This window comes from Gobio gobio (genome assembly GCF_949357685.1).
Source record: "Gobio gobio genome assembly, chromosome: 5".
Taxonomy (NCBI): Eukaryota; Metazoa; Chordata; class Actinopteri; order Cypriniformes; family Gobionidae; genus Gobio; species Gobio gobio.
In genome coordinates this window covers 13,892,038-13,919,115 of record NC_137101.1, presented here as the reverse complement: position 1 = coordinate 13,919,115, position 27,078 = coordinate 13,892,038, and the positions used below count along the sequence as shown (strand labels likewise).

At 36.9% G+C, this 27,078-nt stretch overlaps 1 protein-coding gene across 1 annotated transcript in view; it reads left to right on the top strand.

The window, feature by feature from the left end:
- btbd11a (BTB (POZ) domain containing 11a) overlaps positions 1-27,078 on the top strand; it is a 174,022-nt gene that overhangs the window by 140,458 nt on the left and 6,486 nt on the right. The window contains exons 4-12 of the mRNA XM_079818107.1: positions 6,920-7,072; positions 8,771-8,936; positions 13,176-13,265; positions 15,025-15,126; positions 15,800-15,893; positions 21,411-21,546; positions 23,060-23,283; positions 24,250-24,428; positions 26,595-26,700. Of these exons, the coding sequence (XP_079674233.1) occupies positions 6,920-7,072; positions 8,771-8,936; positions 13,176-13,265; positions 15,025-15,126; positions 15,800-15,893; positions 21,411-21,546; positions 23,060-23,283; positions 24,250-24,428; positions 26,595-26,700 (1,250 nt within the window). The remainder of the gene's footprint in view (positions 1-6,919; positions 7,073-8,770; positions 8,937-13,175; positions 13,266-15,024; positions 15,127-15,799; positions 15,894-21,410; positions 21,547-23,059; positions 23,284-24,249; positions 24,429-26,594; positions 26,701-27,078) is intronic.

The following is a 27,078-nucleotide window of genomic DNA, read 5'->3' as shown; positions in this document are numbered from 1 at the left end:
CGTGCTCTGCAGGCGCGGGTCTACCTAGCCACTAGAAAGCTCTGATTCATTGTAAATAATGTGTGGTGGCGCGCACTGTATAATGGGCGCCACTACATTAGAGTATTCGCGGCGTACGCCAGCGAGCGAATTCACAGAGGTAAACGCATAACAGCGTCAATGTGCAACTGAGCATGTTTGGCCACAGGCTAGTTATTGCAATGTTACATCTCCAGTCACCTGAACTAAGGGAACTGGGGGAATATCAGGTTTATTGAGTGATTTGTGGCACTGAATTAACAGTGCTTATGCAGGAGTGCACACTATGTAGTGGACACATTGCCTACAGTGTTGAACCACTCCAGCCGCCTGAATAGGGGAACTGGGAGAAGTGATATTTGAGGGGAAAAAGGCGCAAGCTTGGCAGCCATTTTATGACCTCGTTATGCTCAGACGGAGAGCGCGTGTTATGACGCGCTCTCGTCTGCGAACGCGCGCTGTGCAGAGAGCGCGCGCTGCCATATAAGGCTGTTTACCTTTGGCAGCAAGCGCGCGCTGCAGCGAGAACGGCTGTGACGTAAGCGCGTTCTCGATATATCCAGCAGCCTGAGTTCGCATGTCTCTCCTCTAGCATTCTCTGCCCGCGGCATATCAGGGCGGCGGGGCGAGAGAGAAGGAAGAGTGAGGAGAGCTTATGTTGAGTTCACTCGTGTGTAGAAGTGCACATCTTCCATCCGCGTGGCGGCAGTATCACATTCTCTGTCAGTGGCCATTTCAGGGCGGCGGAGTAAGAGAAGAAGCGAGTGAAAAGCCCCGTATGCCCGCGGCGCCATTAGTACGGCGGGAATAACATTCTCTGTCCACGGCCATTTAGAGCGGCGGAGGAGAGAGAGGGAGGCGCGTGGAGAGCTCCATATATCTGCGGCGTCATCAGCGCAGCGAGGATATAACCTTCTCGGTCCGCGGCGCGTTTCAGCGCGACGGAATGAGAGAAAGGGAGAGCTCTGTATGTCCGCAGCGGGGATATAATGTTCTCTGTCCACAGCCATTTAGAGCGGTGGGGATGAGAGAGGAAGGAGTGAAACTCTGTATGCCCGCGGCGTCATCAGTGCAGCTGGGAAAACCTTCTCCGTCCGCGGCGCTTCTCAGCGCGACGGAACGAAAGAAAGGGAGAGCTCCGTGGGGTATCACATTCTCTGTCCGCGGCGCCTTAGCGCGACGGAACGAGAGAAGAGGAGCGCTCCGTCTGTCCTCGGCTTTATTTGAAGCGGCGGAGGACCAATGTTCTCTGTTCGCGGCGTAAACACGCGGCGGCACGAGAGAAGAGAGGTGGAGAGCTAGAAGCTCTTAGAAGTGGCGTTGGCAGCAACGCACATATCATAAACACACATACATAGTATAAAGGATATTTTAACGCCGGATGGCGCAGCTGGAAGGCAGGCTGAAGGCGGAGAATCCGACATCCTCAGGCTGCGTGTTCCGCTGGGTGCGTGTCGACGGCGGGCTTCGATCCGGAGCTCAACGATTGCAAGTCGCTGAAGAAGAATTAATCTGACTAACCTTGCGAGAGTGGGTCTCATATACCCTTGGCTATGCAAATTCTGTTGCCCCTTGTGGCGGGAATTTGGAAGGACCTGATTGGTCCGTCCCGCCCCACGGTCTCGCCATAGGTTGCTGCAGTTGCAGCAGCACAGCCAATCAGCACGCAGCTGCTTCCTGCTGAGAGCTGTGCAGCTGCACTGCGTGTACATGGTATTTTTGGATAAAAATTTGCTTCAATATCTCGAGGAAAGGAATTCCCCCATAGCGTTTTAGCAAAACGCAATACGAGAGTACTCTCGTAAGGGAACTAATCATTACCCTATAATACATCTTGTTGCATCCAGACCAATATGTACAGCAGAAATTAACTATGATAAAAAAGTTGAAAAAAAAAAAACTCAGTAGGAGTGAGACCTGTGCCCGGTTGCATAAAGCACCTTAAGGGAAATTTTCCCTTTACGATCACCCTTAGGTTTCCCTTAAACTTAAGGGTGTTCCAGAAAATAACCCTACGTGTCACTTTACACTGAAAGGTCATAAACCCTTAGAATAACCTTCAAGTGTCTATTTATCACTTAAGTAATCCCTTAAAAACCGTTAAGTGTTGCATAAAGCCCCTTTACTGTCATTTTCCTAAGAAACTTTACCTTTAAGGGATAGTTCACCCAAAAATGAAATTTCTGTCATCATTTACTCACCCTCAAGTTGTTCCAAACCTGTATGAGTTTCTTTGTTCTGCTGAACACAAAAGAAGATATTTAGAAGAATGTTTGTAACCAAGCAGATAGAGCAACCATTGACTACCATAGTAGGGGTAAACAATACTATGGTAGTCAATGGTTGCTCTATCTGCTTGATTACAAAAAATTTTCTAAATATCTTCTTTTGTGTTCAGCAGAACAAAGAAACTCATACAGGTTTGGAACAACTTGAGGGTGAGTAAATTATGACAGAATTTTCATTTTTGGGTGAACTATCCCTTTAAGAGTTTACGAACATAACTGTGCCTTATTTAAAGACCAGAGTATCATATTGGCTTTTGCAGCCATGCAAAACACCCTAGCAACTGCTTAAAACACCTCTGCAATGTTCAGCATACAGCATCGAGTGACCTGGTAGATGATGATGGCAACATTTTCTTCCGATGACCTCTAGTACCCTGCAATACGTCTTTGTTCTGTTTGTCAATGTATGCCCAAGGGTATTTCAGTCACCATGGGGTTACTTCAAACCGCATTGACACTGTCAGGGCACAGGGAAGCCAAGGAGAACGTGATTTAGACTTAATCTTGAATTCCCAGATGCAATGTTTTAGCACAATGAAGATACAGTAGAACTCTTGATTCCTGTTTGAGGAGAGCGTTAATGGATTGTTATGAAGTTATGTTCTGCATCCGCTGCACATTGATAAATCCATCAGGACATCTTTTCCCAGACTGCCCCACATCACTCAGATGTGATAAAAAGCCCCCCTTCCAAAGACCCTGTGGGACGCCCATGCAATGCTCGACAGAATCAGCAAGCTTTCTGCTTCCCCAGAGAGGGTCTGCTCTATTTTATTCATTTCTTTCTTGGCCTCTCACCGAAGAATGAGAGTGGAGGAAGAACGAGAGAGTGAAAGATAAGAGAATGACAGAAAAAAATAAAATAGATGGTAGGTGAGGACAGGAATAATGAATAGAGATGGAGAAAGAAAACAAGAGATCAGAGCGAAGGACTGTCTGGAGATGTTCAGGGCTGTGGCTTTCGATTGCAGACTTTGTTGATGTGCTCAGTGACATTTCATCAACCTTTCAACATTCCTACAGTAGAAGAAAAATACACCAAGGGCACGAACACTCATATCCACACTGTAATTATCACCCTGTTTTAGCCCTACATACTGTACTGCATAATTACCAACATGAAATACACTGAAATATCTGAGAAATATACTTTCTGGAAATGTCTAACCTAGATCTCGAAGACAGTTACTTGAAAGTTTATTTGAGGAATCGTTCTCAGTTTGCCTAAAGCTCTGGTGTCATTTGTAGAAGTAAGTAAGGTTAAGATTAGGTGGTTATGTATAGGTTATGTACTTTTTAATATTTTAAATATTATTCTAGTTAATAATGAGTAAATATTGTTTTATATATATATATATATATATATATATATATATATATATATATATATATATATATATATATATATATATATATATATATATATATATATTAGGTATTATAGTAGCTTCTTGAAAAAAATATCTTATATTAAATGTTTTTATAAATATAAAATGTAAATATAATTATAATATATTATAATTACATGTAATATTTAAATTTGTATGATATATAATAAATGTAAGAAAATAATATAATATAATATTTAGTAAATATTGTTTTTTTGTAAAGATAGCCTTAAAATAGCTTCTTGACAAAATAATGTATTTGAAACAAAAAATATAAAATGTAAATATTATTATAAATGTTATATATATATAACGTGGGGATTCATGGGGATTTTATTCTTTTTTAATATTTAAATTTGTATGATATATAATAAATGTAAGATAATAATATAATATAATATAATATTTAGTAAATATTGTTTTTTGTATAGATAGCCTTAAAATAGCTTCTTGACAAAAAAATGTATTTGAAACAAAAAATATAAAATGTAAATATTATAATAAATGTTATATATATATATATAACGTGGGGATTCATGGGGATTTTTCTTTTTTTATATATTTATTTGAAAAAAATGTAAGACTTATAATAGCCTTAAATTAAATTAGCATTAAATTAATAATAATTCACATTTTATATTAAAAAAATTTTTTGTCAAGAAGCTATTTTAAGGCTATACAGTATATACAAAAAACAATATTTACTAAATTTGATATACTATTTTCTTACATTTATATAATTCCATTATAATGTATATTTATTCATGGGGGAAAACATTATTTATTTAAAAATTGTAAGCCTTAAGATAGCTTAAAATATCAATAATTATATAGTCATGGGGATTTTTCTTTAAAATAAAATAATAAAAAAGTTTTTTTTTTCTTTCTTGAATGTTTGATGTGATCTTTTTATTGTACTTCTCCTTAGATCAAAGTACCAAGTCTCCATAAATCAATGGACTATATCTCAGCAAAATATTTATGAAGACGTTGACATTTTTCAGGAGACCCTGAAGTGGAGACCATTTGGATAGAGAAACTCCCTTCCTCTGGTCAATGCAAAGTTGTCAAAATCCACAGAGCAAAAAAAATAATACAGTCTCTATATTCCAGCCAGATGTGGCTTCACTTTTAAACTCCAGACTGGAATGAGAACCACGTCCTTTTCCTACAAACATTTCTTCGAAGGGAGGGGAGCGGAGAAGCACATTATTCAGGCAGAAGAGAAACAGAGAAGGGTTTGCGGTTTGTTTTGGCGAAACTCAGATTCCTGGCAGGCTTTCTTGCGGTGGGTAGGTGTCCAGGGAGGAAGAGTGTGGATTGTGCAAAGCTAGCTGTTAGATGCAGGTCACAGGAAGCACAATTAGATGAAAATGAAGCTTGATGGTTTTGTTCCCAATATTTCTAGGGTCAAATGCCTCCTATATCCAAGTGTGTGCACTAACAACTCGAAATTTGTTTTCTCTAATTTGGAATATGATAACATATGAAATGATAACATGTTTTGTCCCACACACTGCATGCATCAGAGGGGTGTGTGCAACAACTTTGACACAAAGACAAACAGATAATGTTGTGTGGGCGGACAAAAAACGGTGAAGTCATTGTTTTTTTCAAACTTGAAAGCCATAAACTAAGCCCATTTCAACAAATTGAGTGCATTTCTCATAAAGTCATATAGCTTTTTTTTTTTATGTTGTTCCACAACAGAAATTTTCAACACACAAACAGTTTCATCTTTGTTTCAAAAGTAACATTAGTAACAAAAGTAATGATTTCCCCATGTTCCTCAACCTTTGGCTTGTAAAGAATAGTTTTGAATCATATATATGTAAAAGTGTTGTTTGGCACATTGAGGAAGTGTAATGAAAGCACATTTGGAGCCGTTTAATTATATTTTTTGCATTCAGATTCGTCTGTTGGAATGAGAGTGTTTTAATGAGTCTCCAATTTTCTTTTTCTGACTGAAAACTTGTCAGGATCTTGCAACTGGTCTTTCATATTCCACCACTCTAATTAGATGCAGCATAGTGCTGGTAATTAGTAGCAACTGTAATCCGACCAGAGAGTTTATGATTACTTCTCTAAAGTATCCTGAAGCTGCACGCAAACAGATGCGTCCATTAAAATTGGCAATTGCAAAGGTGATCAGAAGAAACAAACGTACGCTGACAGTCAAAGGTTTGGACGCACTGGACTGAATTTGTTTCTTGTGATGATAAAAACCTTTTGATCTGAAGGTTTAGTGCTTTAATGCTAGAAATATAGTTTGTAAACAAAATAAATTACGAAAATTGTTAATGTTTTTCGATTGTTTACACACATTTTCTGAAAGCATGCCTCATACTCTCAGAACTCTAAACACAAATCAAAAAACACACACACAATGGGCAAAACCCCTCAATTCTCCTGCAAAATGAAACTTTACATTCAAAACAATGTTATTTCTTCTCAAAATGGTATTTTGTTTTCAAATGACACACACAAACCATCATATGAATAGACATTTATAAGAACCAGTTGAACACTGATGTGCTCAATGTAAAACACTATGATGAATGGAAAACACTTCTTCTCCATTCATCATAATGATTTAGGTCTTTTTTTGGTTCAGTGTTTCACTTACTACAGACAGTACATACTGTTGTAAAATATTTGAGAATATTGTTTTTATACTCAGAACACACAAATGCACGGTAACAAATATATTTTATTTTTCCCACAAAAACATTGTACACAGTGTTCATCCCAACCAACACAAAGTTGCACATGCAGTGGTCTCCATACAAAACAACAGAAGAATTTACTGTATACGGTTACAGTATAAAAAAAAAAACTATGCTGCTCCAAAACAGAAGAGTTCACCTGTTGCCCTTTTATGCTAAAGCTCTGTTTGCTAATTGTAAAACTGTGTGACTGGTGTTTGCCCATGGGATGAGTCAGTGTGCATATTTGAATGGCAGTGTGTTCCTTGTGAAAACAAGATTTTCTGCATGAAAATTGTGCCAAATGCAGAGAATTGTGTGTAGTGTTTTAGTTTTAAGTGTGTTTTAGAACTGCAATTTGAGTGTAAAGCAGGAATTGTGCTTGTAGTTTAGCAGAATTGGTTCAGGGGGTTGGTCCAGGAGTTACATGTTGTGGTCATTTTGTCTCAAGTACCAGTATTTGTGTTTAAACAATTGAGAAAAACTGTAAAACAAACATATCTTTCTTCTGCCTCTGCAGGCCGTTCCTGGTACTGCCTCCACTGATGGAATGGATCCGGGTGGCCGTGGCGCACACAGAACACCGCCGAAGCTTCTCTGTGGACAGCGACGATGTACGTCAGGCAGCCCGACTGCTGTTACCTGGGGTGGACTGTGAGCCGCGGCAGCTGAAGTAGGTTTGGAAGGCAACGTCACTTCCATACATGCACAAACACCCGATCAACATACATGCAATGCATGTAGAATGCCAAAAGTTATTCATTTAAGTACAAAAGGACACACAAAAACACAACACACTATGTAGGCTACTCATACATACTGCATCATAGAGACCTGCGTGGGACTGTTGAATTTATGACCATTACCGCCCGCTCCTGCAACATGTGTTCCCCTCCCGCTCTCACCCCCAAATATTTGTATCCACTTTCACCCGCACCTGCAAAAAATCTAGTTACAGCTTGTAGAAATTGTGAAAGAAATTACACTAATAAGGGTGATGCTAAACAGAGATAAAACATTGCATTTATTTAAACCAACCATAAAATAAAGTAATGCTGGCACCATAAAATGGCTAGCCTTATAAAAATCTATCAATTGTTAAAACAAAAAATGTGAGCCTAAAAACATATTTGAACGTAAGCTTAACAACACACACAGCGACACACACCTATTCATAACAGTTAAACTCTGGTAACTTATAAGGCACAGCATTGAATTGAATTACTTCTAAAATAACATATCAAACAAAAAAATAAAAATAAATAGAAAATAAAAACCTCACTGTTATCACAGGTGTTTATGTAGCTAATTAATATATAGGCCTAGCAAAAAGAAAATAAATAATAGGCTACTAAAAAACATTAAATGTACTTAATGATAAATATAAAAACAAGTCAATTACAATACAAATAAATAACTTGGCCTTGCCTGCTATGGAGGAAGAGGGTGTTACTGATGGGCTGCGGTGAATTTCATTTCTTAACTCCTTTCTTGTTACATGGCAAATCGCGGGACTGCGGGACCGCCCACTCCCGCCCGCAGCAAAGGTAAAACTGCCCGCGGGATTCCAATCCCAATGCAGCCCTCTACTCCATCGTACAAGTCGTGTAAGACACAAACATCTCGTGTGACTTTAGTTTCCTAGTGACAGGCTCTGAAGTGCTATGTAAATGGCTTTTTACATTGACATAGTTATTTTCAGGAGCACACTATTACCGTAACAGATGCCGGTTTTCATGGAAAACAAACGTTTCATTCCAGGGCTTCTTTTTCCATGGCAACAGTCTTTTAAAGTAAAAGCTGGCTAAATTAATAACCATTTCTCTCTCTCTCTCTCTCTCTCTCTCTCTCTCTCTCTCTCTCTCTCTCTCTCTCTCTCTCTCTCTCTCTCTGTGTGTGTGTGTTTATTTTTGTGATTTATGAGGACACAAATTTGTATAATGACACGGGTATTAGAGTGGTATTACGACGTATCCATGAAATATGAGGACATTTCACATTTTCACATAAAATAGCTTTAAAAACATACTAATCAATGTTTTATTTAAAAAGTAAAAATGTACTGTTTGTATCGTATAAAAACCATTACGCCTATGGAATGTCCTCACTTAGCAAAACAAACCTGTTTGTGTGTAATTGTAATATATACATTTTAAAAAATAATATAAAATTTCGTGAATTTTAAATAATCAATTAATTAAATGTTATATATTTAGATATAAATAAGAATTATGAAAGAATATATAATAAAAACATACCTAATTGCCAGCATTAAGCTGTATCTAATTAGTGTGTCAGAATATGAAAGTTATATTCTGTTATAAATGAATTAAAAAAGTAAATAAAGAAACACTGACCTTTTATTCAACAGAGCAGATGACTGCTTCTGTACCACAAGGAAACTGGACGCTGCTTCCACAGAAGCAAAATTCCTGCAGGACCTGGGGTTCCGGATGCTCAACTGTGGACGAACTGACCTGGTCAAGCAAGCAGTCAACCTGCTCGGGCCAGATGGCATTAACAGTATGAGTGAACAGGTGATATATTTACACGCTCAAGCACACACATTTTATGACATTCATATACTATTCAGGCCTAAATATACTAGATTATACATTTGCATCTATTTATCTAATAATAATATCATTAATAGGATACAATATGACCTCGAAACTGGCATTATATTGCAATGATATTCAATGCAAAGATATTCAAGTCAACATGAAGGGCATTTGCAACCCATCTTACTTCAGTAATGTGACATACCTTGACCCCCAAAAGTTCTAGATGTCATTGCATTTGATACAACAAACAAAAACCAATTGGTATTTGCAATATTTTTTTTTTCTTTCTTAACTAACAATAAAAAGAGGATTGGTGACACAAAAAAAAAGTACTTTCGAAAGTTGAGCAAGTTAAAGGTGTACTTTACCCTTGGCAAAATTGGCTTTTAATAAAACTTGGCTGCCTATACAGTAGAAAGGCGAAAGCATTTTTGAAATCGGTGCTACCTGACTAGAGAAAAACAGAGATGTTGTCTTCCCTTTTGCCAAATAGGTAGGAAAACTTCAACACCACTCCCACCAGTCTGCTTTGGATACGTTTATCAGAGACAAATACCGCCTCGCTTGAGTAGGAAAGACTTCTTAGCAAACTTTTAGTCATAATGTATTGGTTTGCAGGTAGAAGACTTGTATTGGTTGCAGGTAGAAGAATGTAAAGAGTAAACGTTTAGAGGGAGTGAGTTACTTTCGACACGCTGGATGACATTTTGCTGACAAATAATCTTGAATTTCTAGGTCCAGGTAACACGGAGAAAAGGTTAATAGTTAATTTACATATACTACCGACAATATAACAATACAAATGCGGGTTGAAAATATGCAAAGTGACACTTTAATACATTTTGACGCGAGTAGAAAAAACTATTTTCAGTTTAAACTAAAGGCTGGACTTCATATATGTTCCTTACATCATACCAAAGATCCAGTGATCCATGGATATTGAAATGTAGCCAGAATCACGTTTCCTGACATTTATATGAGCCTTATTTCAACACCTTGGAAATACATAAAGCAAATTTGCCTGTGAACACTTCATATAAATACAATAGGTAGGTCTAAATCCGGTTGATCACTTATATCAATGTTATATACATCGTCTACAGCCCTAAAACATTTATTTTTTTTTGTCAGTGTTTATTTGAAAACATCTAATTTAGCAGAATATAAGATGGTAAATTGATGAGTTGTATAATATATACAACATATATAATATAAAATATATATTATAATATAATATATAACAACATAATATATAGGGTATGATCTTACCTCAAAGTTCAACATACTGACACAAAATGATAACTGCAAATCCATGTTTCACTGCCTAGAGTCCAGCTGTTTCTATGAATTGCAGCGATCCATTTGCTCCTATTTTCTGTAGCTTTCGGCTGTCTGTAAAAATATACCTCAGATTTCTTGTCAAAGCTATTTGTACAGTTTATCTCAAAGCTCTTTCCCGTTTGGTGTGTTTTTCGCGGCATTCACGCTGAAAACCAATGCTGCCACTCAGTGGGTATAACCCCAGTCACATGCATACCCTCTATTCTGTTGGCACAGCACCTTTTGTCTATACAGTAACATTTACGGTGTCTATGAATGCAATTAATTACAACACCAACAACATAATAACAGAGTATAATTATGAACAGCTCCACAAAATAATTATGTCATGAAATAATCACACATCCTTTAGTATTAATCAGCACTTGCACTGTAATTACTCTGTAATGTAACTGCTCACATAAACTGTGACTTTCCTCACATCTGCCTTCCATAGTTTTCTCCTCCGTCTGTATAGAATCTGCCTCATACCATTAAATATTTCAGAATCAGTCATTTCTGCAGCATGTGTCATTATAGAAAAAAATGGCCTAGTAGGTTTCTTATAATATTATGTGTGTGAAGAAAGATGACCCACATAGACATTTGGAGGCTAAGGAAATAAATAAAGTGTTGCTTGACCTTTAAATAAGGAAAGACGCTTTTAATTTGACTGATGTGTGTAGGAAGCATCTATCATGATAGTAGTCATGACACTCGGTATTGTGAATCAAATAGTGTCATCCGTATATATCTCATGATTGCGTGTTATTGTCACAGTCTGTCTTGAATACAGCAGCCAGTTTATGCAAAGAATGGCAGCGACATGCCGGTGCTGACAAAGTGGTTTAAACTAACATGTAAAATTGAAGCGACACGGGCAAAATGTGATGTGATGACAAAGGGAATTGTTGGAGTCCAGCTGGGAATCATTGAGAGGAGCTCCATCTTACTCTGTGAAGAGTTGCTCTGAAATCACTCTGGCAAATATGGTACTCGTTATTTCAAGAAAAGCCTTGAGGGAAAATACGACTCAACTGACAAATGAATCTCCTTCTTCATGGTGAAAACTGTTTGTAGAACTGCACACCCTTGAGTTTGTAATAGAATAAAGTGTTTACAGTGAGCTTTTAAGCACAACATGAAGCAGGATGCCTAAAACCCTTTTTCCGTGGTAAAATCTAAGTAAAGCAGGGGATCGAGAAGCTTATTATTTTTATTTAAAAAAATGACACATTGTTCAGTAAGGAGTGAAATTTATTAATAATAAATGAATTGAAATCACTGTGAAATTGACTGCACTGTGAAACTTGACCATATCTCTTTTTCATAGACCCAGGAGAAATTTAGATAGATTTGTCACCATCACCATTATATAAGAGCATTAAAAGTTTTCGGTAACACTTTGCAATATATATATATATATATATATATATATATATATATATATATATATATATATATATATATATATATATATATATATATATATATATATATATATATATATATATATATATATATATATATATATATATATATATATATATATATATATATATATATATATATATATATACGTATATATATATATATATATATATACGTATATATATATATATATATATATATATATATATATATATATATACGTATATATATATATATATATATATATATATACGTATATATATATATATATATATATATATATATATATATATATATATATATATATACGTATATATATATATATATATATACGTATATATATATATATATATATACGTATATATATATATATATATATATATATATATATATATATATATATATATATATATATATATATATATATACATATACATATATATATATATATATATATATATATATATATATATATATATATATATATATATATATATATATATATATATATATATATATTACAGATAGAGATAGATAGATGTGAACCAGCATTAACTTCTTGAGCATTTTGAGCTAGTGTAGCTCGTCTGTTTGATCGGACCACACAGGCCAGTCTTCACTCCCCACGTGCATCAATGAGTCTTGACCGCACATGACCCTGTCGCCGGTTCACCACTGTTCCTTCATTGGGCCACTTTTGATAGATACTGACCATTGCAGACCAGGAACACCCCACAAGAGCTGCAGTTTTGGAGATGCTCTGACCCTGTCGTCTAGCCATCGCAATTTGGCCCTTGTCAAACTTGCTCAAATCCTTACGCTTGCCCATTTTTCCTGATTCCAACACATCAACTTTAAGGACAAAATGTTCACTTGCTGCCTAATATAGTCAGTGGTCATAATGTTATGCCTGATCAGTGTATAGATAGATAGATAGATAGATAGATAGATAGATAGATAGATAGATAGATAGATAGATAGATAGATAGATAGATAGATAGATAGATAGATAGATAGATAGATAGATAGATAGATAGATAGATAGATAGATAGATAGATAGATAGATAGATAGATAGATAGATAGATAGATAGATAGATAGAATCAAAGCATGATTATGAAAGGTGGGAGGGTATTAAAAAAACTAATTATTTGCTGGCTTTATGTGCCTTAATGCACTGATGCTTATATGTGTGTGTTTCTCCTAAGATTTGATGGCCTAGAGAATGTATTGTTTTCTGTTTAAAGTGCTTTAATTGAGCATCATCCATAAAAATTACTGTTCCACTCAGTTCATTTAAATGGACACTTTAAGGCCTTAATACACTGTTATTTTCAGAGACTTTTTGCGAAATAACCCTTAACTAGTGCCGCAGTAACTTGTGCTGTAGGCTGCACAGCAATGGGCTCATACTGTGGCATGTGGTCTGCAGGTGTTCAGTGTTTTTTATGTGCTCCTCAGGGCATGACCCCTCTCATGTACGCGTGCGTCCGTGGGGACGAGGCCATGGTGCAAATGCTGCTGGACGCTGGGGCAGACATTAACAGTGAGGTCAGTATTTATTGTTTGGACAATTATGAAGTGTCATGTAGTAGTGTTTTCCTCTGTCTCTATTAAACTAACTATCCTGCCTCTATAATATTAATTATCTATTCTCTCTGTCCTCTTGATGATGCTGTTTGCATGTACTCGTGTGGAAATAAATAGCGGTTGTGTGTCTACTTAGGTTCTCATTGATCTCATCGATATTTTTATTAGATTAGAAGCAAATGATATATGCTTTGATTATGATTATGATTTGAAATTTCCAAAAATACATATTTGTACAAATGCTGTCTTTTTAACACTATTAACTATATAAAAATGGTGGAGAGAAAAAAAAACAATGATTGCCTAAAGTAGATACACTAATTGTGAAGCACTAAGGTTGAAAACATGAAACATGATAATAAAAGTGGATTGGCTAGCTTGCATAAAACAGCATTGACTCAATGTCATCCTAATATAAAGGTCATTCATTGATATTTAAAGGAACATGTTTCATGTATTTGCCTTTCATGTATTTGTCCTGAAACCGGCGAAGAACGTGTCCAGGTCATATTTTACCATACAAAATTAAATGTCGCAAATAGGAAATAACGGCTATTTTTGAATCATTACATTTTTGCATTGTGACGTTTTATGACAATTAAGCATGCTTTCTAATTACCATAATATGTCTGGAGGATATTTCTCACTATTTTTGCTCATTCTAATTATTGGAATTTAGTGATTTTCTTTTAACCGTATTACCGTAATAAATTATAATCAGTATATTTTAAATGCAGTATAACAAATAGTACCACAATGAATAAATACTTAATCTTAAATAGATGATTTCATAGTAGTGTTTCACATTACAATAGTGAGAAGTATTTTGGGCTGAAATTTGACCTTATGTTCTTCATCATTTTCATGAAAGTCAGTCCTGACTGTACACGCATGTCATGATGTGATATTGTGCTCGTTTACCTTATATCGTCTTTATCGTTTGACCCTTAAAGGACATTTTTCCATGGAGTTGTTGACTTGGGCACAAAGCACCAAATGCATAAACAGTGATCTTAACTTGTTTTACAAATTGCTTCAAGCTCAAAAAGAGTATTAGCAAGTGGGCAGATGTGCAGTTATTTGCCCACCTAACGTTTCCTAGGCGGTTTTGCACAAACAATTGTTTAACCTTAATCCCACCCGAACAATCAGTTGCAAAAGGTCATGTTTGCCTAGACAAGAAAAGATGCCTGCATAATTTACCATTGACTACAGGAGAGCTCAGTTCAGCATGCGGTACAGCTGTAAGCATTAAACCCAGACAAGCCTTCTTTTTTGGTGCTTTGTACATGAGTCACTGCTCGCTTACACTTCTAGCGTTTGAACTCGCTGCCAATTATTCTTCCTGCAGTCTTCATGTTACCGCTATGAAAACCGTGAACTAGATCCTAACCGTCTTCAAACTGTGGTCAGGATTTTGAGTAAAGCGAGGAGGGCGTGTAGGAGTTGTCCAAAGCAAGTAAACTCTAGATTAACGTGGGCTGGATGGAAGAAGGGGTTTGGAGGACAAACCAAGCACTGGCTCTTTCTTCCTCTGTTCGCTTGAATTAACAAAACAGCCAGACGGCGGAAGAACTTTCCAACTTTCCGCTCACTCATTCACTCATTCCTTCCCCTTTTTTCTTTCTCGTACTCCTGCAATTCCGCAATTGGAGCTCAGTGTTCTGGTATATAATGGCTGAATTTTTCTCTCCCTGAACTTCACCTATATGATTCCCAGGTGCCCAGCTCACTACACAAGCACCCCTCAGTTTATCCTGACACCAGGCAGGGGACTCCACTCACATTCGCCGTGTTACACGGACACGTCCCTGTCGTGCAGGTAGTGGCGCTGTGAATGATTTGATGCCTTCCACCTTTGCACTTTCCTTCATTATTATTATGATGCCGCCATCGTAATAATAATGGCACAAAGCAAAAGTTTGATGTTAGACTCTTGTGGGCTGGATGGTGCTGCCCCAGTTCAGAGGAACTTGGATGAGCATGTAGATTGGGATCAGGAATAGGCCATATGTGCCAAGGAAGAAAGAGGAACGCTTTGAAGATAGAGGCCAGTTTATTGACTGTGCACTCTACTTTTTCCCACCAAAAGTGGAAAAAAGTCTTAGTTTCACTATAAATACTCTAGAAGTGTTGAATGCGATGTCCTGCTAAGGCCCACTTATTTAGCTCTTCCAGGAAAATAGAAAGGCAAGGTGATATTTCCTGGGATGTTTCTCAATTTCCCAGAAGCACACATCCACACTTTTTATTTATTTCAGTATTTTCTTTGACAAACATACCAAAAACCGTCCACTTAAAGCATCAAGAGTGAAATAAATTATGAACAGATTACCATAAAGATGTTTACTAGTCGCAGTTGGCCTAGGTGATGAAAAGAGCAGGCTAATTTAATGCAATTACAGGACTTATATTTACCCGTATCTTGGTGATATTAAAGTTAAATCATCTGAAATCTGTTTTATAATGATTGTCCTTCTCACCTTATTGAGCAGCTTCTACTGGATGCCAGAGCTAACGCGGAAGGATCGATTCAAGATGCCGCAGAGAACTACACTGAGACGCCTCTTCAGTTGGCGTCTGCGGCAGGTACCTCAAAACACTGAAGCCACACAGAAAAATGTATGAATTTATGTATGATTAAATATAAAAACCAAGTGGCATCTGCAAAAATGAAGCAAAAAAAGGCAAAGACAATTAATGTTCAGTTCAGTTTATTTATAAAGCACATTTAATAACAGCAACAAGGCTGACCAAAGAGCTGTACAATACTAAATAAAAAGACCATAGGATAACAGATAACAGGAAGCAGAGAAGAACAAAGCCAACAAAAAGAGATATGTTTTAAAGGAACACTCCACTTTTTTTGAAAATAGGCTCATTTTCCAACTCCCCTAGAGTTAAACAGTTGAGTTTTACCGTTTTCAAATCCATTCACTTTTTCACACATCCATTGAGGTGAGTATTTTCACCTCACATCTGCCTTCACTTTGTTATTTGCACTACTGACTGTTTATTACAGTAACAACTGTTTACTTATGCATTCTGCACCACCATACCGTAACTGGATAATGCTCATCTGCACTGCCGACTGTATTTACAGTAACAATGTTTACATTTGCATTTTGCACCGTACTTCTAACTGGAATATGCAACCACTTTCCACTGCACTTTTACACTTTCTTTCGGATAGCTCTGTCCATAATTTATTGTACTAACTTAATCCACTGCTATATTCCTCATATTAGCCTAACATATTACTGTATACCTCTAACTGTAAAATTCTGTTCAAGTAATAACCGTCTGTATATTTATTCATAGTACATAGTCACCTGTAAATTCTGTTTATAGTAATAGCCATCTGTATATTTATTCATAGTACATATTCACCTGTAAATTCTGTTTATAGTAATAGCCATCTGTATATTTATTCACTGTATATATTCATCTGTAAATTCAGTTCTACTTATAGTAATAACCATCTCTCTACTTATACATATTTATATATATTCAGAACATTTTTATGTCCTGCACTTACGCAACCATTGTATATATCCTGCACTTGCTGCTATTGCACTTCTGGTTAGACCTAAACTGCATTTCGTTGCCTTGTACTTGTACTTGTGTAATGACAATAAAGTTGAATCTAATCTAATCTAATCTAATTCAGCCGATCTCCAGGTCTGGCGGTGGAACTTTTAGCATAGCTTAGCATAGATCATTGATTCTGATTAGACCTTTAGCATCTCGCTCAAAAATTAGCAAAGAGTTTCGATATTTTTCCTATTTAAAAAATGACTATTCTGTAGTTACATTTAGTTCTAAGTACTATACTCTCATTCCGGCGCAATAATCAAGGAACTTTGCTGCCGTAGCATGGGTTCAGCAGGCGCAATGATATTACGCAGCGCCTGGAAATAGGCTAACTATCGTAAACATAACCAACGTGACAACCGGCTTGCACAGGGAGCGTGCTGGGGACTATTTTCATACGCTGCGTAATATCATTGCGCCTGCTGCACCGCAGGAATGAGAGTATAGTTCCTAGCCATATCAGTCTAGAAAATCGCAACTTTTCATTTTCCGTCGGTCTTAGTACACAATGTAACTACAGAAGAGTCTCTTTGGTCATGACTCTTTGGTCATTTTTGAGCGAGATGCTAACGGTCAAGATTCAATGATCTATGCTAAGCTATGCTAAAAGTGCTACCGCCAGACCCAGAGATCGGCTGAATGGATTCGAAAACGGTAAAACTCAACTGTTTAACTCTAGGGGAGTTGGAAAATTGCCCTATTTTCCAAAAAAAGTTGTGTTCCTTTAAGACTAGATTTGAATGCAGATAAGGTAGAAGCAACCCTAATGCGGTTTAGAAGGCTGTTGCATAAAGTAAGCGAGTTCTTGGAATTTGGATTTTGTGAGGGATTATAGGGGTGGAGTAAATTAGACAGATAGCTCAGCGTTTTATTATGTAAAGATTTATAGACAAGTAATAGGATTTTAAACTCAATTCTATAACTGGCAACCAATGTAGATCTTTCAGGAGGGGAGTGACATGCGTAAAGTTTTTACTCCCTTTCAGAAATCGTGCTGCTGCATTTTGAACCACTTGTAAACGAGGAATGTGAGACCTTGATATACCATAATAAATGGAGTTGCAATAATCCAGCCTAGTCATAAAAAAAGCATAGATTGCAACTTCCAGAGACTTCTCGGCTTAATTTCGGCAAGCAAGCAGAGATGAAAGAAACTAGAACCAATCACAGTGCTAATATGTTTAGTAAACTTGAGAGATTTGTCAAACTCCACACCCAAATTCCTCACATAAGGAGAAACAAAAGGTTGTAGATATCCAAGATCGATCTTGTTACTTCCTGGAGAAACAGAGGGGCCAAAAACAATAACCTCTGTTTTATCTGCATTCAAAAAAAGGAAATTACTGATGTCAAGATATATATTGGTGTATGATGTTCACACCTGAATCCAAAAATACTTCTATCTTCAAAATATATGCCACTTGGTTTGATATTTATGGTTTGATATCTAATACAGTGACATATGCTTTGGCTTAAGTGTTCAAATACTTATAGGGGCCACTGTAAATTAAATTTAAAAATGTCAACTTTAGCTGTTGCAGTACTTTCAAAGTAGATCTTTATACGTTCTACCGGCAGGGAAAATAAACTAGACTTCCCATAGACTTCAATACAAAATAGTGGCACAAAACCACGTCCGTACACAGCCGGCAGGCGTGAATAACTTAAGAAATCACTCAAATTAAACATGTCAAGTAATTATATGTCCAGCCTGTCTGCCATAGAGCGTGAAAGATACATCCACAACCTTAATTTGGTCAATTTAAAAACATGTCCCTTCATTCTCCCAGCATCAAATTGGTGTAACAAGTGAATGATTTTACTTCGTTTTTGAAAGTAAACATCTTTAAATGTCTTTATATTTAGAGTACTGAGTGCACTTTTCTGTCCAGCCATACAACTAGCCTGACTTAGCTTCCGATAGCATCATCCGTAATTCATGATTAAAAAATGAAGTAAAATCATTCACTGGCTTACCTGGTGACTCGATGAGGTACAAGTAAATGTCCGGGTAAGACACCTCTGGCCACTGAGTGGGATGGTTACACCAATTTGACGGTGGGAGAATGAAGGGACATGTTTTTAAATTGACCAAATTAAGTGTGTGGATGTACCTTTCACGCTTTATGGCAGGCAGGGTGGACATACTATAATTAGTTGACATGTTTAATTTGAGTGATTTCTTAAGTTATTCACGCCTGCCGGCTGTGTACGGACGTTGTTTTGTGCCGCTATCTTGTATTAAAGTCTATGGGAAGTCTAGTTTGTTTTCCCCTAAAAAGGGGCGGTGACTAAATTGACAGTTAAGTTCCAGGATGTGCCGGTAGTCTGTATACCTTACCTTGAGGGAGCATATTAGTACCTTGAAGAGATAATTCACCCTCATTTTGTCATCTTTTACTCACTCTTATGTCCAAAGCTGTATGACTTTGGAATGACAACTTTTGGCTGTTTTTCTCAATGGGGACTTAGCTGACTTTCATTGTATTAACAAAAAAAAAAACACTTTGACTTTTTATAGAATATCTTCCAAGTACTTTAAGGTAGTAATATGCACTGTTCAGGGGTAGATAAGGTACTTTTGAGAGGACTGCTTAGTGGCATTTACATTACAGAGGCTCCATGTGAGTGAAATCTTTGACAACATACAGAGTGAATAGATTTTAGATGATTTTGTACTCTTCATCAAGGTCCCATTTTTAAATGGTTACATTCTGTTTCTTTTGTGGCTCTAATTTCAACAAAATGGTCTCTGCTGACTGTTATCTGACAAACTGAAGACATTATACTTTTGTGCCCCAGACTGGTTCCAGAGCCATAATAGTATTATTCGGAGACTGATGGGGCTGCATCGCTCTCAGGAGCTCTTTTCAAACTTGCTAATGAGCCTTAGCAACAGCAGCTTTTTTTTTAACATCCACAGTGTGAATGTGACAAGTCCACACGGTGGAATGATGTATAGAAACCAGTGCCAAATGAGATTTCATAATCCCGGCTGTGGCAGTCCTATGAATATGAATTGACCTGAGTGATATTCATTTACATTTGCCAAGTGTTTTCCAGCATAATGCTGAAAATTACCTGTCTGCCCCACTTAGCGTACACACTCTTGAAGACTTGGGTAATTTAGGTTTGAGTCAGCTGGTAATGGACACCTTCTTGGTGTGATAAAAAAGGATGGGGTGCACAAAAATTGTATCATCTCATGCAGAAGAGGGGAATGAAGGAACACAAGCCAAACCGATTGAGCCGAAATGTCTAGAAACAGGTTTAACCGTATGCCTGTGTTCCCTTGTGACCCAACAGAAATGGCTGCGGATGGGATTGTTTGAGCCTCATCGGATCCGAAACTCATCAGGCCTCATTGATTACGCCCCATTTGCTATATGCTTGGTCAATTACCCCCAGTGTTAGCATTCGGGTTTTCCTTCTAATTTAGAAATGCTTTCTCCTCATTACTCCATGTGGATGTACACAGGACAGCCTGCTAATTTACATTAGCAAATCAATCTGGGGACGGCCTGCTAGACAATCTGATTGATAAATACATTTTCCCGTAGCTCAACTGGTAAAGCAAGCACTCCCAATGCTGGTAAAATGTGTACCTTTTTATGACCTGTTCAAGGTCAAACCATGACAGATACATTTATGCTGTAGCTTATTATGAATAAGGGAATTATAGCTGGAGGAGCCAATCAAGCCAAAATAACGAACAAAATCCACAACTTAATCCATCCCCTTATTAAACCAAAGAAAATAAATAAATAACAAAGCTTGTCCAGCTCAATGTCTCGTGATGAACATGGCAAAATGAGGGGACTAAAATACAGTTACAGATTTTTTTTCGCACTCTCACAAATTAATTATTGAAATGATTATGATTGACTAAAATAACTGAGGATGTTTTCACTTTATTCTTTTTTATTTATTTTTTAATATGACTATGGTTCACTAAAATAATGCTTTTCTTTCTTTTAATTTTTTTTACATTTTTACACTATAAACTTATGATTGACTGAAATAACTGAGTTTTTTTCACACTTTATTTATTTATAGTGCTGGGCAATCGATTAATCGAGATGTGATTAATTATTATGTATATATAACATATTTACATATAAAATATATTTATATATAAGATAAATTATATAAATATATATATATACAGTATATACATGCAAATATTTCTTATATTTGTATGTACATAATAATTATACACAGAACACACACATATATATAATGTAAACACAAGCTTTCACTTCGGATGTGATTAATAACGATTAATCGATTGCCCAGGACTAATTTATTTATTTATGTATTTAATATTTTTGCGCTTTATCAACACATAGCGTAATTACATAATGATTGATATGTGTTGTCATAAGAAATCCTTGAAATCCGGTCGCAAGGAACACATCTGAGAGAAATGCTACCAGTTGCTGCTGATCTTAATAGTTGGTGTCTAAATACGTTGTCTTGGATAAAAAGCATCAAATTGTCTTCTTTTAACAGGCAACTTTGAGCTCGTCAGTCTTCTTTTGGAAAGGGGAGCAGACCCTTTGATTGGCACCACTTACCGTAATGGTATTTCCTCTGGTCCGCTGGGTGAAATGAACTCATACAGCCTGGCAGCAGCACATGGACACAGGTAATGCACACCCAATGACTCAACAGCATATGAAGCGTATAAAGTGAGAGCACATTCACCGCCAGCACAACAGGGAACTGAACTTTCAGTAGTTCATTGACACATTTGTCACACATATAATTTTTTTCTGTGTCCTTATACATCATTCTGACTGCAGAAACTTAATCTATCAGATCTGAACCCCTGATGTGTTATTATTGGCACGCATAAAAGCTGAGCTGGTGTATTTGACCGCAAAACCGTCTGTAATTTACTACCATAACTCCAACCCTATCACTCTCCATTGCTGGAGAACGGTATGGATGACTGCATGCTCATTCATTCAGTCTCACCTATGGCCAGCCCTGCATAATGGAACCTCATTGAAATTCACACTGCATACGTCTGAATGAGAATCCAGCATGTTCAACGGCCAACTCACCCACCTCTGCGGTATTAAGGCAATCCGTTATAAAGGGCGTCAGAATGGGACACGTCAGTATTAAAGCCAGAACGGTATGTCTTTGGCTTCCAGTCTTAGTGATGTTTGCAGTAGTGCAGGCCGCAGTGATTGGTTGTTTATGCATATTAGATCAGTAGAGCGTTGGTACTTTTATGAAAGTGTATGAGTTTACATAGACAAGAAAATGCGGCACAGCAGAGAAGAAAACACTCTGGGATGCATTGATAAATGGAAGTCATAAACAAAGAATTTCACAGTATTTCATAATGTTCTTTATTTTCAAATACTTTTTTACTCATCAATGCACTGATTGCACGCAAGTACTCTTCAATGGCTAATGGCTTTGTATATAACTGTCAGATTATCACAGTGTTTTTGCTTTTGGGAAAAAAAGTCTATCTTTACTTAAAGGGGTAGGTTATTATTTACTCAAGTCATGTCATTCTTATACTAACATACAAAAGTTTGGGGTCAGTAAGACTTAATCATTTTTATGCTCACCAAGGCTTCATTTTTTTCAATAAAAAATACATTAGAACAGTAATATTGTGAAATATTATTACAATTTAAAATAACTGTTTTCTATTGTAATATATTTAAAAAATGTATTGATTCCTATGATGGCATAGCTGAATTTTCAGCATCCATTACTCCAGTCTTCAGTTTCACATTATTTTACTTTAGAAATCATTGATTTGATGGAAAGAACCGAATAAAGCTGTTTATTTCTTATAAAAAAAATCTTACTGACCTATAACTTTTGAATGTTTGTCTCTGCGTGTGTGTGTGTGTGGGTTTAAGAATTCTTTATGCAGTGTTTTTAATAATATGTTTTTCTAGTATAATATTTTATAGTTCAATCTGTCAAGCTCCACAAAAGACAAAGTAAAAAAATATTATAAAAGTAGTCCATAGTCTTCTGAAGTCATACAATAGCCTGTGTAAAAAAAAAAAGTCATGAGTCCCAGCAGGATTGAAAACGACATGAGGATGAGGAAATGATTTGCGAGTGAGCTATTCCTTTGAGTATACATACCTGAGCGAGTTTGTTACGTGCACTTGCTCCTGCAGGAACGTGTTCCGGAAGCTTCTGTCCCAGGTGGAAAAGGACAAGGGGGACGTGCTGTCTCTGGAGGAGATCCTAGCTGAGGGCACAGAGGTCGTAGAGAGGAGAGCACCACAGAATGAAGGCACCCTCCGGACAGGCAAGGCCAAACTAAGAGCCCTCCGCGAGGCCATGTACCACAGTGCCGAGCACGGCCATGTGGACATTACCATAGACATCCGCAGCCTGGGTTAGTAAAAACACTGCACGATTACCACAGACATCTACCGCCTGGCTCACTTCTGTCACGCAGCGATTAGTCTCAGCCTCAGATGGCATCTGATGCGTATTGCACATAAAAAATTACAAGGACTAATGGAAATTGCCATTTTCAATCTTACTCATGAAGGTACAAAGCCCATTTTCTTTTTATCAGTGTACTACTATAATGCTCATTTTTGAGGCTGAACTAATCGCTTGCCAAAGTTTACAAGGTTAGTGGCATCAAATCTTTGAAAGACACTCTTTGAAAGATGTTTGAAGCCCTTAGTTGCTAGTTAGATACCCATGAATATCTTTTGTGTGTATTGTTTTCTGCCTGTCAGCATCACTATGCACCATATTTATCTATACTAAAAGACGCTACACTACCATTCAAAAGTTTGGGGTCAGTAAGGTTTTTGTTATGAAAAAAATTGATACTTCTATTCAGCAAGGATACATCAAATTGTGACAGTAAAGACATTTGTATTGAAAATAAATGCTGTTCTTTTGAACTTTCTATTCATCAAAGACTCTGGAAAACATGTATGACAGTTTCCACAAAAATATTAGGCAGCACAGCACAGTTTTCAATATTTATAATAATAATAAATATTTCTTGAGCAGCAAATCAGCTTATTAGAATGATTTCTGAAGGATCATGTGACTCGGAAGACTGGAGTAATGATGCTGAAAATTCAGCTTTGCCATCACAGGAATAAATGACATTTTAAAATAGAAAACAGATATTTGAAATTGCAATCATTTAATATTACTGTATCCTTTCCTTTTTATACTTTCTTTCAAAAATGTGAAAAGGTCTTACCGACCCCCAATTTTCACCTAACCCTACCTATGCATTGTATTAGTTCTCCTTACAGAGGATTGACCGATCGATGGACGGGACAGATCGATTCTGAAGTGAATATAATTGATATATGGATTTCATACGCAGGCGTGCCCTGGACCCTGCACACGTGGCTGGAGTCCCTGCGGACGTGCTTCGTGCAGCAGCGGCGGCCGCTGATCCAAGGCCTGCTGAAGGACTTCAGCTGCATTAAAGAAGACGAGTACACGGAGGAACTCATCACGCACGGACTGCCACTCATGTTCCAGATCCTTCGAACCAGCAAGGTCTGTTCTCAATGCTTTATTACAGCCTGAGCCAGTCTCAGTCCTTTATTTACTGCCTGATCACATCAGGAGACATTCATAGTGTAGAGTTTCATTCATTCAAAAATGAAAATGATCCCATAATTTACTCCCCATAATTTACTCCCCCTAAAGCGATCCTAGGTGTATATGACATTCTTCTTTCAGACGAATACAATCGGAGTTATATTAATAAATGTCCTGGCTAATCCAAGCTTTATAATGGCAGTGAATGGGAGCACAAAATTTGAAGCACAAAAAAGTTAATAAATCCGGGGGGTTAATAAAGGCCTTCTGAAGCGAATCCATGCGTTTGTGTCAGAAAAATATCCATATTTATCACGTTATAAAGTAAAATATCTAGCTTTCAGCGGACCTCTGTAGTCAACTTTTTACGTTTTCAATTTAAATTGAATGTACTTTTAAAATGTATTTTTATACTAACATATATTAATGACAGTAGAACAAATAAGAGGTATTTTATTTAATAAAACTTTTTTGTATCAATACTGTGTGCCTTTTGCCCCATGCTGGTTTGCCCACCTTGCCAACTCATACATTTATAAGATTTTTAAACAAAATAAACCACTTTTATGATTTTATTTTCACACAAAATCTGCTGCTCCATAAATGTGCAGTACAAACATATAATTTTTTTCTACAATCATACACTATGAGAATCAGGGCTTGACATTAACACCCGCCAACCCGCCATTTGTGGGTGTAATTTCGGACAGACTTCTTAGGCAGTGTAACCGTTTAATGATCTACAGCAAAATAGAGAGAGCTTTGGTGAGAACTAAACAAATATTTCATTACTACATTAGTAATTTCTCGCTAGAAATGACATCAGAAGTAGAAAATGTTGGTAAAAAAAACGTACATTTACACACAATGACCGGCAAACACAACTTTCGGATGCCATCTTTTTTTTCCAGCTCAATAGTCACCGAATGGAAAGCACAGGGAAGGATACAAATATGCTGCCTTCAAAAATCGATCAGATGAAGGTATCTCAGGAGACAGGAAGTGAAGCTACCATTAGATTCGGACGTGCCTTGATGCCTTCCTGCCTTGAAATGTGTCCTCCAAAGGCAGCATTTTCCAGGTTTTGGACGCAGCCAGTCACTCCCACTAGTTGAATTTTATTGTAGTCTTCTCAAAAGGCATCTGTTATAATCGCGTTGCGCATTATAACCAATCACACGCGATTCTTTTGAGCTTATTAATGCAATGTCTAATAATCAGAGGCGTTCAAATTGGCACACAAATGTATTAGTGGTAAAAATGACCTGTCATGTTATACATTTCATGTAGACTTGATTTGGGTGTGTACAGTGGTCATTTACATATAGCTAAAATTTCCCAACAACATTTTGGCCAGTGAAAATGCTTAGTGTCTAGTAACTTTGGAAAACCACTAGCCACAGTGGCTGGTGAGCAAAAAAAGTCAATGTCAAGCCCTGATGGGAATAGTGAAAAGCAAATTATTTTCTTAAACTGTGCCTTTAGCCCTACTTGTATGTTATTTTATTTCAGCTTATTTCGATTAAAGGAATAGTTCACCCAAAAAAGAAAATTCTCAAAAGTTTTTATAAACCAGTATGAGTTTCTTTGTTCTGCTGAACACAAAAGAAGATATTTTCAGTTTCCAGTCCCCATTGACTTCCATAGTCATTTTTCTCATACTATGAAGGTCAGTGGGGACCAGTTTGGTTATGCACATTCTTCAAACATCTTCTTTTGTGTTCAGCAGAACAAAGAAACGTATACAGGTTTGGAACAACTTGAAGGTGAGTAAAGGATGACAGAATTTTCTTTTTTGGGTGAACTATGACTATATAGTTTTAGTATATAGTTTTAGTCTCTATAATATTGCAGCGCCGTTTTGTTGTCATTTTCCTGTTTACATTATTTAATGTCCCCCGTAAGTCTCTGCATTATTGTTATCACTGCGTGTCAGTCCCCGTCTCTGAGCAAACAGGCAATCAACGTCAGCCACACCGGTTTCAGCTCTCTCTGTAATTAACATGATAAATCCTCTCATTACAGAGCCGTGTTGCTATTACCGTAGGCTTGGATGCGTTTTACTTTTAGAAAACAGAATTTGGTGTCTAACTGCACCGTGTGCGTTTGTGTGATCTACAGAACGAAGTGATCAGCCAGCAGCTGTCAGTAATCTTTACCCAATGCTACGGGCCTTTCCCAATCCCCAAACTCACCGAGATCAAAAAGAAGCAAACGTCTCGTTTGGGTGAGTATGTCAGTTGCATCCCCTTGTTAAGTTCGCCGTTTCTGCTCTGCCTCTACATTACTAACAATATCAATAATTGAACAACATCAAACAAGCTGCTATTCAACACATCAGCAACAACAGTTCTATAAACAAGAATTTAAAGTAGTGTAACTTAATTGGTGAGCTCTACTTGTTAAATTTACGCACTGAGCTGCACAAGTCAAATTACAGAGTCACAGGTACACTTTTCAGGCAGTTTCAGTCAGAATATTACATTTGAGTTCATTTTCATTTGACTCTCAAAGTTTTGGAGGAACGCTAGTGCCATCTAGGCTTTGTTTAAGCTATTGCGGGGTATAGAATTATAAAACAGACATCTTTCATGCTCTTTCATTT